Below are 11,532 nucleotides of genomic sequence, written 5' to 3'. Positions count from 1 at the left end.
TAACTCGAGTGAAATATGTACACAACTATGCGAAACATCTACCGCAACAACACCTGGACGCGACAGGAATGCGTCTGTTTGAGTATTTGCACCCATGCGTTTATGTTTGACACGTGAATGTTTTCTTACCACTGAAAACAGAAACCAGCCGCATATCTGCAGATACAAACGGCCACGTACGAGTGAACGGACGAGTCGGGCCAGTTACAGAACAAATATTACAACTTTTAAATGAGTGTTTCTCTGACGACAGATGTGAGCAGAGACGTTTGAGGTCATTCTCAAACCGTGTGCGTGTTTGTTTACTGGGTGGTCCCTGAAATTCCTTCAGTACCTTAGGCTGCATGTATGTTTGTCGGACTATAACCGGTTTAAGACAATGGCGATTCTGTGGGACAACAATAGGTGGAAATGCAGCTGCCAAGAAGTGTGTGCGCAGCTCACCCGCAGATGAGCCACATGAGAAATGCGAGTGAAAGAAGAGGAAGCTGCAGGGAAATGGAAACATTTTCTTGCACATTTATTGTCACGACTTTGGTGTTTTACTTTTCATTCATTCTCTCTTTATTTCTGCTCTCTCTCTGCTCTCCTGTCTGCTCTCTGCTTTGCTCTTTTTTCCTCTCCCTCCTTGTTCAACCTGCTTATCTGAACTGGGCAGGGCCCGATGTACTCACAGGACGGGGGAGGGGCCTTGCCTGCTTTCAATCAATAACCTTTTGGAATTTAGAAATACAAGTAGGTCCTGTCTCTGGCAGGCTGTACCACACTCTCGAGGGCGGGCTTTCAGGCACACTCGACGAAATCCCTATCTCCTCCTGGCATTCTCCCTGACTGTTTCTCCAGGGCTGACTGTTTGGAGTCCACCACAATGGCTGATCACACCTCTCCAGACTACTTCAGCTGCTCTCTGTGTCAGAACCTACTGAGGGACCCTGTGGCTATCCCCTGCGGCCACAGCTTCTGTATGGACTGCATCAGTGGCTACTGGAATGAAGCCGACTACACAGGGATTTACATTTGTCCCCAGTGTAAGATCACATTCACCCAGAGGCCTGTACTGAGGCCCAACGCCACTCTGAGCATGGTGGCAGAGAAGATCAAGAAGAGCGGTCTGAACCTCAACCTCAGCACGTCCCAGGGGAGCGTCTTTGCCGGATCAAACGACGTGCCCTGTGACTTCTGCATCGGGAAGAAATTAAAGGCTGTCAAGTCCTGCCTCAACTGCCTGGCATCCTACTGCGAAAAGCACTTGAAGCCACACTATGAATCAACCACGTTCAAGAGGCACAAGCTTGTGGACGAGTTAGGGAACTTGGACAGGAAGATCTGCCCACAGCACCAGAAGTCCCTGGAGCTCTTCTGTCGCACAGATCAAATGTGTATCTGTGCCATCTGCACAGTCAGCGAGCACAGGGGCCATGACATCGTGTCTGCTGAGGCAGAGAGGGGCGAGAAGCAGGTAAGAATAACTCTCAGTGTCTGTTGATGCCTCCTTTTAACAGACAGAGACCAAGTGAGAGAGAGACTGCAAGCTGAATGTTTTCTTTGATAGGTTAGGAGCACATCCTCTCTGGAATAACTTCAGCTAAAGCAAACAGGCTGTTTTTCTCAATTCCTTCCCCTGAACTGCGACTGGTGATTGTACTTTGACCCATTTCACCAAGGCTATCAGCAACCCTGGCGAGCGTTCACAGCCGCCAAAACAAATCCAGCCCTGTGATTAGCTGGACACTGGCCGGAGGCGTGTCTTACAGGCGTCGTGAAAGCGGCTTTCCAGAAAATGCGGTGATCCAGCTGTGGGATAAACACACAGAAAGTGCAGCCTTCTTTCTGCTGCGCTGGTTCCCACCTGTGGGAGTGAGTGTGCAGCGGTGCAGGAATGTCAGGGAGTGCAGGCACTCTACACCTACATTCAATCTCTGTGAGCAATGTGCATTCAAATGACTCACTTTGCCTGTAACACGCTGTGGGATAGACATGAATGTCAATAGATACTGTAATGTAGCAGCTGTGTGAGTAATCAGGGAGTGTTTTTACAGCTAATGCAGGCTAAAGGAGTCCTGTGCCGCCATGAACGCATATTTTATCCCACTGTTGGCTTTACATGGCGGGGAGTCTGGTTTCTCTCATCTAAAGATTTACAACCTGAGTCCAACACATCTCACTCCATCTCCCGCTCCGTCTCCCCTCCCCCTCTCCTGTTGATTCCCCCTCCCTGGATTCCCCACATTCCTCAAGCTTATCTTGAAGAATGGGTTGGTGGGCTCGAGTAAAAGCTGAATTAGAAGCCTTCTATTCTGCATGTCAGCGCTGCGTGCACCTTGAAACGTCTCTTTAAAAGTCAGACGCTGGTAGATTCACATTCCTGACATGGCCAGAATTCCTCCAAAGATTTTTCCCCTCTCCCTCTGAGATAAAAGCGGGATGTATTAAGAAGATCTTTGAGAGGGGCTTATTAAGGACGCCACAGGGCCACACCGATACTCCGTGATGAGAAAGAATGTTTGCAGGCTTTACATTTGGCATAACCTTTTTAAAAACAACATTCAGCTGCATTTTACGTGATAGTAATCTTAAAGCCAGTTTGGCTCCCAGCATGAGCACAAATGGTTGGGAAATTATTAAAACGCATATCTCTGTAATACTCCTTAATTCTGCAGAAACTTTTGGGAGTCTCCCAAGCTGAGATTAAACAAAAATGCCAGGAGAGGGTGAAGGAGCTGGAGGAGCTCAAGACTGCGGTGGATTCCCTCAAGGTAAGGCCTGAACAACCGGATCAGTTTCTACACAAAGCAAGATCAGTCTCCCAAGATTGTTTAGATCAGGCTGATGAAGATCAGGCTGTAGAGCGATGACATCCTGCTTGCTTTGCCCAGAACTCCGCCCACAGAGCCATGGTGGAGAGCCAGAAGATGTTTGAGGATATGATACGCTCCATTGAGAGGATGAGGTCAGAGGTGAGCAAGCTGATTGGAATCAATGAGAAGGCTGCTTTCAGCCAATCCGAGGCTTTGATCGAGCGTCTGGAACAAGAGATTGATGAGCTGAAGAAAAAAGAGTCTGGCCTCAAGCAGCTGTACAGCACTGAGGACCACATCCACTTCCTGCAGGTACCACGCAGCCTTAAAGAAACTGTGTCGACAGCTGTCATATCAGGCTAACAGGATACTTATTAATAAGTGATTAACGATGACACTGTGATGAAATATTGAGCCCTTTTTAAAAAATTGGGCAGATCAATACATTTCCATAATATAACACTCACAGTACTGAGAACCCAGGCACCCACGTGTCACCGTCCACGTGACACTACCTCAAATTTCTCATTGGCTCTCATGTTTGCACCAGAACTTCAACTACCTCTGCACCCCCACTGATGACGGCTTCATACCCAGAGTGACCGTGAACCCCGACTTCTCCTTCGCGGCTGTCAGGAAAGCTGTGGCTGAGATTAAGGAGCGCCTCGAGGAGTTTGGCAGAGAGGAGCTGCTCAGGATTTCCAAGTCAGGTGTGAGCAGCACAAACGTAATGTTGAACACAAAGAGTAAAACTTCCAGGTTTCTAATCATGTATATCTTCTACTTTACAGTGAATGAGGTCCCGGTTTACACTACAGAGAGTCGAACGTTGGACAGAAGGAGCAGAGGTGAGGCTCCTATAGCAGTTTATAACCGCAAGAGGTTAATTATTATCCAAAACCACACCAGCCAAAGAATTACAGGCATTTGTGTGGGCGCATGGAGTTCACCGTGACCTAACAAAGAGATATTTCACGTGCAGGCAAAGAAATGACAGTGGACAACACTCCCCCAGAGCCAAAGACCAGAGCTGATTTTCTGAAATGTGAGTTGTTCTGGAACATAACTTGTACTCAAGTATTCATTTTTTTTACTTTTGTCAGTTTGACAGTTTGTATTTTACTGCAGCGTGCTGCTTTACTTGTGCTCATGACATCTCAGGAAAATGCGTTTCACTCATTGACTTTTTTATGGCACAGAAGTCTCTTGCTGGAGGTTAATATCCTCAATCATTTCTCTCGTATCAGTTATGGTATAAGGCAGCACTTCAAAGCAACAAAGAACATTTGACTTCTATGAAAAGGTCAAATGCAGCAGTGCAGCGCTGTGTATCAGCGTGCAGGTTATGAAACAATAAATCTGTAACTGACAAACACTTTGTAAAAACGGCATTTTTACTGGATTTAAGTCTGTTTCAGGAACTCTATGACTGGTATTTTTTAAATTCATGTACAGCATAGATATTTCAGAGGTGCACCTCACATCCATTTGAGGATCACTGCTCTGTTCTGCAGTAAAACAGCTACATTAGGCTCAACTTTTAAAAACTCGACATTGTTCACACGGTTTTGAATTGGATTCAATGTCGTCTTTCCTTCTTCAGACTTCTGCCAACTGAAATTAGATCATAACACGGCCTACAAGGAGCTTTGCATCTCTGAGAACAGCAGGAAAGTTATCCGCACCAGGGAGCCGCAGTCCTACGGAGACAACTCAGAGAGGTTTGATAGCTTTGCCCAGGTGCTGTGCCGAGAAGCTCTATCTGGAGGCCGCTACTACTGGGAGATCGAGTGGAGCGGGGAGTTCTCCATCGGAGTGGCTTATAAGAGCATCAGTCGAAAGGGCAAAGGTTCGCTCTGTCTGCTGGGCTATAACGACAAATCCTGGAGTCTGCTTTGTTCTGACTCCGGTTACTCAGCGTGGCACAACCGCGTGGACAAGCCTGCCAATGGTCCTCACTCCCCGCGGATAGGCGTGTACCTGGATCACACTGCAGGGGTGTTGGCATTTTACAGCATAGGCAACACCATGACCCGCCTGCACAGGTTTGAGACTAAATTTGTCGAGCCCCTCTATCCGGGCTTTGGAGTCGGAACGTCAGTCAGGATCTGCAACGTCAAGTGAACGCTGGCATTTGAGCTGTTTTAAAAAGATTTCTGCGAATATACACCAGTGCTTTTGGAATATCTATTTTTGCACCCATTATAAAATGTCTCAGCTTATTTTTAAGGTTTATGATGCTTCTTCCAAATGTCTATACACTTTTTTTGAACACCACATGTATTAAGCTTTGAATGTAGCTGTCAAATCATATTCTCATGGCAGTTTAACAAATATATATATATGTATTATTGAAATACACAATTCCTGCATAGTCACACAAGAAAAGTGTTATCCTGTTTGGCGTCTGATGATATCTGCTGGATAATATGATAACATACTTTTAAACATTTTAGCTGATAATTTGCATCTATAGATTTACACAAAGTTAACAATGTCAGTTTTGTGATGTCATCAGGTTGTTCACTATTGTTATTGAATAATTCTTTTAAAATTGCACTCCTACGACAGGTATGAGTACTATGAAGGTGCATTGTTATAATTTCACTACTGTTCCAAGAATGCTGTCATTTCATTTGGTCGTGTTGTGATATTATCTAAAGGTCGTCACATGAGTTTTTCCACTTGAACTAACCCTTATTTAATTTTGTGTATGTTTACTTACATAATGGACAGCAGAGTATAATTGCTATCAAAGAGAATTGTTTTGTAACAACATTGATGCATTTAAATAAAGAACTCAAATGAACAGAGCTTTGTCTTGTGAGCCGTGTGCAGAACTGGGCCAAAGAAGACAGGATCACCAAATGTAAACACATTACTGGATTAGAAATGGTGTGTGTGTCTCATGTTGAATACTAGCAGTGTGTTCCACATCATCCTTTGAAATCTCAAACTACACAGAGGGAGCAGTGCAGTATTGACACGCAGCTCCCCCTGCTGGTTGAATGTAAGAACTAAACCGTAAGAGAAAAAAAAAGGCCTCAGCCTATCAGTGACACTATTCTGCTCAGAGTTGATGTTAAAAATCCACCATATCATCAGAAAATACAATAAAGCCCAGTTTAAACGCAGTCCTTTAAAGTGCAGCAGCACAGCTCGTCTCCCATTTGGAACATGATCCAGTCCACTTGGATACTGAACCGTGAGCTGCCCCTGATGCATCCATCAGAGCGAGTGTCTGCATCAATGTTTGGCAGTGGAAAGCTCATCTACTGTTCACATTTAGCAGATAAGTGCTGCAAAATTAAAGTACTTAACTACAGCAGGATAGTTATAGTACAACACATGATTTCATGTTGGTAGTTTTTGCACAATCCTGACAGCAACAGTAACGATGATTACACACGTTCAACTCAGCTTTGAGCAGAGGAATAACATTTTGTAGTAAACCTGCAGATTAATTCAATAATAAGGTTAAATTAATGAGTCAAAAACAGATTTAACACAACAGCTTTACTGGTTCCCATATTTCATGGAGTAGGTTGAGCACACAATGCTCAAAAGAAAAAAAAATGCTTTAAAGTCCAAAATTTAGACATTGTAGCCCACGATGCCTCCTTTGCCAATGCACTCTCCAATGTAGAACCACATCAGCACCTCGGTGGCCACCAGCCCGTTCCTTAAAGCATCCTGCGAGGAAGCAAGGACACAGGTTTGATTTGCATTAGAAGTAACATCAAAAGTACAGGATTAGGATTCACACACACAACCTGAAATTCAAAAACATTTTATTTGCTGCTCTGGATAATTACAGGTTTAAGATGTACTTCACAGATTAATTCATCATTTGATCCATTTCTGTCAGTAATTACTAATATGATGAAGGACCTCACTAATGAAATACTGAATTAACATTTCCTGTACGACACACAGTGATCAATAATACAGCATCACATCCCAGGTGCTTTTTCTTATCATTTTAAATACAGATGAAGGCGTTTCTAATCACACCGCTTCTCTATAGAAAACATTAATTATTACTATTTGCACACAATAGCAGACTTATTACCATCCTCCTCCTGAAAAAGGGAACTTTTCATTTAGCCATAGCACAAACTACTGCTGTGCAATGAATGAACTCTGTAACGCTCAGCTTTAAAATCAACACATGCCAAGTTCTCACAGCATTACAGAGCAACTGAGAAGTATTATCAACAAGTTCAAAAGCCTGTCACAGGTAGGAAGCAAAAGATTTCCAGGACTCTGAAAGGAAAATTAGTAAGAAGAGTCTCAAGACCACAGAACGACTGCCAGGACATACAGTGGGGCAAAAAAGTATTTAGTCAGCCACCGATTGTGCAAGTTCCCCCACCTAAAATGATGACAGAGGTCAGTAATTTGCACCAGAGGTACACTTCAACTGTGAGAGACAGAATGTGAAAGAAAAAAATCCATGAATCCACATGGTAGGATTTGTAAAGAATTTATTCGTAAATCAGGGTGGAAAATAAGTATTTGGTCAATAACAAAAATACAACTCAATACTTTGTAACATAACCTTTGTTGGCAATAACAGAGGTCAAACGTTTACTATAGGTCTTTACCAGGTTTGCACACACAGTAGCTGGTATTTTGGCCCATTCCTCCATGCAGATCTTCTCGAGAGCAGTGATGTTTTGGGGCTGTCGCCGAGCAACACGGACTTTCAACTCCCGCCACAGATTTTCTATGGGGTTGAGGTCTGGAGACTGGCTAGGCCACTCCAGGACTTTCAAATGCTTCTTACGGAGCCACTCCTTTGTTGCCCGGGCGGTGTGTTTTGGATCATTGTCATGTTGGAAGACCCAGCCTGGTTTCATCTTCAAAGTTCTCACTGATGGAAGGAGGTTTTGGCTCAAAATCTCACGATACATGGCCCCATTCATTCTGTCCTTAACACGGATCAGTCGTCCTGTCCCCTTGGCAGAAAAACAGCCCCATAGCATGATGTTTCCACCCCCATGCTTCACAGTAGGTATGGTGTTCTTGGGATGCAATTCAGTATTCTTCTTCCTCCAAACACGACGAGTTGAGTTTATACCAAAAGGTTCTACTTTGGTTTCATCTGACCACATGACATTCTCCCAATCCTCTGCTGTATCATCCATGTGCTCTCTGGCAAACTTCAGACGGGCCTGGACATGCACTGGCTTCAGCAGCGGAACACGTCTGGCACTGCGGGATTTGATTCCCTGCCGTTGTAGTGTGTTACTGATGGTGACCTTTGTTACTTTGGTCCCAGCTCTCTGCAGGTCATTCACCAGGTCCCCCCGTGTGGTTCTGGGATCTTTGCTCACCGTTCTCATGATCATTTTGACCCCACGGGATGAGATCCTGCGTGGAGCCCCAGATGGAGGGAGATTATCAGTGGTCTTGTATGTCTTCCATTTTCTGATGATTGCTCCCACAGTTGATTTTTTCACACCAAGCTGCTTGCCTATTGTAGATTCACTCTTCCCAGTCTGGTGCAGGTCTACAATACTTTTCCTGGTGTCCTTCGAAAGCTCTTTGGTCTTGGCCATGGCGGAGTTTGGAGTCTGACTGTTTGAGGCTGTGGACAGGTGTCTTTTATACAGATGATGAGTTCAAACAGGTGCCATTCATACAGGTAACGAGTGGGGGACAGAAAAGCTTCTTACAGAAGACATTACAGGTCTGTGAGAGCCAGAGATTTTCCTTGTTTGAGGTGACCAAATACTTATTTTCCACCCTGATTTACGAATAAATTCTTTACAAATCCTACCATGTGGATTCATGGATTTTTTTTCACATTCTGTCTCTCACAGTTGAAGTGTACCTCTGGTGCAAATTACTGACCTCTGTCATCATTTTAAGTGGGGGAACTTGCACAATCGGTGGCTGACTAAATACTTTTTTGCCCCACTGTAAGTTAATGATGTAGCCAAGTCTGGAATTGTAGTGCAATCACTGAAAGCCTGCACGGGAGCGCACTTTGAGGCTGCACACCAAAACGCCACTTCTGCAGAAGAGACACTTCAAGCCAGACTGAAGAATACTAAAGACAACCTGGAGAAGATGATGCATACTGTACCATGTCTTTTGGTCAGATGAGACGATACTATGGTTACTGACAAGCTGCTGATGTTTGGGGAAAGACAGCAGAGGTGTACAACCCAAGAACACCGTCCCCACAGTGAAGCATGTTGGTGGGAGTATTATGCTGTGGGGATGGAAATCTTATCATTGTGGAGGGAATCATGAAGAAAGACGGATATGTTAAGATTTTGAAAGAAAAGTAGTCAGCAGCAAAACTTTACGTCTCTGCTGCTGCTTCCAACAGGACTACGACCCAAAACACACGTTGCTCCTGGTGAAGGATTTTCCCCTGAAGACCAAAGTGAACATTACTGACTGGCCTAACATGAATGCTACTGAAAATCTGGGGGCTGAACTGAAATCCATTACATCTGGAGAAGCTTGAGAGATTTGCCAAAGAAGAATTGGCTGGATTTGCTCAGGAGACGTGTGAGAGATAAAACACAACAACAAACCACTAAAGGCTGTGTTAAAAACTTTCAAGTTTGTCCTCATCCATGTACACACGCACACTAAATTCAGTGCATTACTGTGTGTACAACCACAGCTTTTATAATAATCCTGAATATTTTCTTAAGACAACAACAATTTGCCCACAGTCTGAAAGAGGTTTTCTTTACTATCAGAAGCTAGAAATGTGTCCTTATTTCATGATGTCCTACAGCTACTGCTTTGTTAATGAATCCAGGAGATGACAGACGATGTAAAGTCAGCACAAGAGGCTTTGGTTGGAATTAATAATGTGACATCTGCTGTGGTTAAGATGCACGACCACGGCCGCAGGTTTAATTTAAAAAAGACGTGGACGTGTTTTTTGTTGTTGTTTTTACATAAACAACAATGACCTGTGTCTTAGATTAATACGAGTACCTTCACTGTGGTTTGACCGAGACGTCCCGTCTGGAACCCCTTGATGATGTTTGTGGCCCCCTCGATGGCTTTAGGGATTTCAGCGGGGGCAGGTGGGACAAGCTCAACACGCGCATAGTACCAAAAGTTTGCCAGGCGAGGTTTGGAGTAGGTGACAGCGGCTGAAAGAGAGAGCGAGAGAACATTAAATGCTGCTATCGATTCGCCATCCTAGCAGCAGAGCTTCTGAGATGTTAGCAGGTAGCGTTAGCCATCAGCTACGCGGATTGTGTTTGCTGAGAGCAAACCAAATAAACCGATGTACCTGCTTATCCACAACACATGTCAAAACAACAAAAACACAGCATATCAACGTCAAAGGCCTTCTACGTCTGAAAGCGTCAATTAACGTTACACCTGCTTCATTCAACTGACGCCCGGGTCACAGTGCCGCTGACAGCGTCGGCCTACTGAAGTCTTCTCACCGAGGAGAAAACTGCCTACCTCAGCCTCCACTAATGGACCCGTCCAAATAACAGACTAGCTTACCGTTAACCAGGGTGGGTACTTTAGCAACCAACTTCTGCACTGCCTGTGCCATTTTGAGGCGTTTGTGATGTTAACTATTCCCCGTCTCTGCTAAATGTCACCTCCAATAGAAGGACCCTCGACTGCAGTTGACCACACAACTGCCTGAAGAGAAACCGCAGGAGTCTTCTTCTTTATATTGTTTATTGGCGGTTGGCAAACAGCAAAATGGTGCATTACCGCCACCAACTGGTGAGGAGTGTGGACTGAAATTAAAAAAAAAATCAAATCCTCCCGAACAAATGAGTCTGACTTAAAAACCAAAATATCACCTTATAACTTTCACTACTCGAATTCTTACGAAATAAATCAACCAGTTTGACTTTCAAGCTTTTTGATCAGCTGTCTTCTTTCAGCATCATATTTCTGACAATGCATTAAAACATGTTCTATTGTTTCCTGTTCTCTACTGCAGTCACACTCCCTGTACGGAATTTCTCTATTAAAAGCAACGTGTTATTCAGACCAATGTGTCCAAATCTAAGTTGAGATATAACCTTCGCCTCTCTCCTGTTCCTTCCTGTGCTTCTCATTTCTCCTGTTTTCCTTTGGATTTTGTAAAACCTTCGCCAGTATACACTGATAAACCAGTGTATACTGGTTTATCAGTGTATACTGATAAACCATCACTGGTCCTTTTCCTTACTTTGATATTAAATTCAGGAACAGTAAATGCTATCCCGCTTTGGTTGGCTGTATTCTTTGATGCATCTGTGTAGATTTTGACATAACTGTAATACTGATTAATATATGTCTGGCTACGGGCTTCCTTCTTCTTGCCAGCTTTTATTCGCGGTTGGCAAATAATGAAATGTTGCATTACCTCCACCAGCTGGCATTGAGTGTTGCATGCCCCGGTCCATGTCTTCCAGGAGATCCTCCAGGACATCCAACCATCGTCTTTTTAGGAGCCCTGGCACTGTCAGCCATGCATACAAACAGGTGGGGCCATATAAAGTACTGAGTAGGCCTACTGCTGACAATGTACATCTCACAACCATGAACTGCTGCAGCACTGCAGGAGAGGCAGACAGCAGACAGACAGAGAATGCATTAACCCACCTAGTAACACACACACATGCAATGAAAGCAGCTAACACTCATAAACATGGCCATACCGCTCATCACTGTTAAAAATGAAACAAAAACTTTACAAAAACACTTGCTACCAAATGCTGAGTTCATCCACTGCTGACAT

General features: G+C 44.2%; 2 protein-coding genes across 2 annotated transcripts; one reads left to right on the top strand and one right to left on the bottom strand.

Annotated features, from left to right (window-relative positions):
* The first annotated feature begins 287 nt into the window (after positions 1–287).
* ftr82 (finTRIM family, member 82) lies at positions 288–5,612 on the top strand. The gene is made up of 7 exons (XM_004561682.6): positions 288–1,459; positions 2,661–2,756; positions 2,877–3,110; positions 3,349–3,508; positions 3,590–3,646; positions 3,781–3,843; positions 4,402–5,612. The coding sequence occupies exons 1-7, from the start codon at positions 869–871 to the stop codon at positions 4,920–4,922; spliced, it is 1,722 nt and encodes a 573-aa protein (XP_004561739.1). The 5' UTR covers positions 288–868; the 3' UTR covers positions 4,923–5,612.
* A 687-nt stretch (positions 5,613–6,299) lies between these two features.
* atp5l (ATP synthase, H+ transporting, mitochondrial F0 complex, subunit g) lies at positions 6,300–10,455 on the bottom strand. Its single transcript, XM_004561683.4, has 3 exons — positions 10,296–10,455; positions 9,768–9,928; positions 6,300–6,491 (listed from the first exon to the last, which is right to left on the bottom strand). Exons 1-3 carry the CDS (start codon positions 10,345–10,347, stop codon positions 6,393–6,395), a joined length of 312 nt encoding a protein of 103 aa, XP_004561740.1. The 5' UTR covers positions 10,348–10,455; the 3' UTR covers positions 6,300–6,392.
* Between the last annotated feature and the right edge of the window lie 1,077 nt (positions 10,456–11,532).

The sequence above is a fragment of the Maylandia zebra genome, linkage group LG10 (assembly GCF_041146795.1).
Source record: "Maylandia zebra isolate NMK-2024a linkage group LG10, Mzebra_GT3a, whole genome shotgun sequence".
Lineage (NCBI taxonomy): Eukaryota > Metazoa > Chordata > Actinopteri > Cichliformes > Cichlidae > Maylandia > Maylandia zebra.
Note: the sequence above shows the minus strand (reverse complement) of the source record. Positions and strands in the feature narration are given on the sequence as shown.

Bases quoted from the DNA above. Each gene is read 5' to 3' on its own strand.
- atp5l (XM_004561683.4), bottom strand. From the start codon at position 10,347: ATGGCACAGGCAGTGCAGAAGTTGGTTGCTAAAGTACCCACCCTGGTT. The intron at 9,929-10,295 runs GTAAGCTAGTCT...TCTCTCTTTCAG, and splicing joins AGTACCCACCCTGGTTAACG to CCGCTGTCACCTACTCCAAA. The intron at 6,492-9,767 runs GTACTCGTATTA...GCTTCCTCGCAG, and splicing joins TCGGTCAAACCACAGTGAAG to GATGCTTTAAGGAACGGGCT.
- ftr82 (XM_004561682.6), top strand. From the start codon at position 869: ATGGCTGATCACACCTCTCCAGACTACTTCAGCTGCTCTCTGTGTCAG. The intron at 1,460-2,660 runs GTAAGAATAACT...TTAATTCTGCAG, and splicing joins CAGAGAGGGGCGAGAAGCAG to AAACTTTTGGGAGTCTCCCA. The intron at 3,844-4,401 runs GTGAGTTGTTCT...TTCCTTCTTCAG, and splicing joins CAGAGCTGATTTTCTGAAAT to ACTTCTGCCAACTGAAATTA.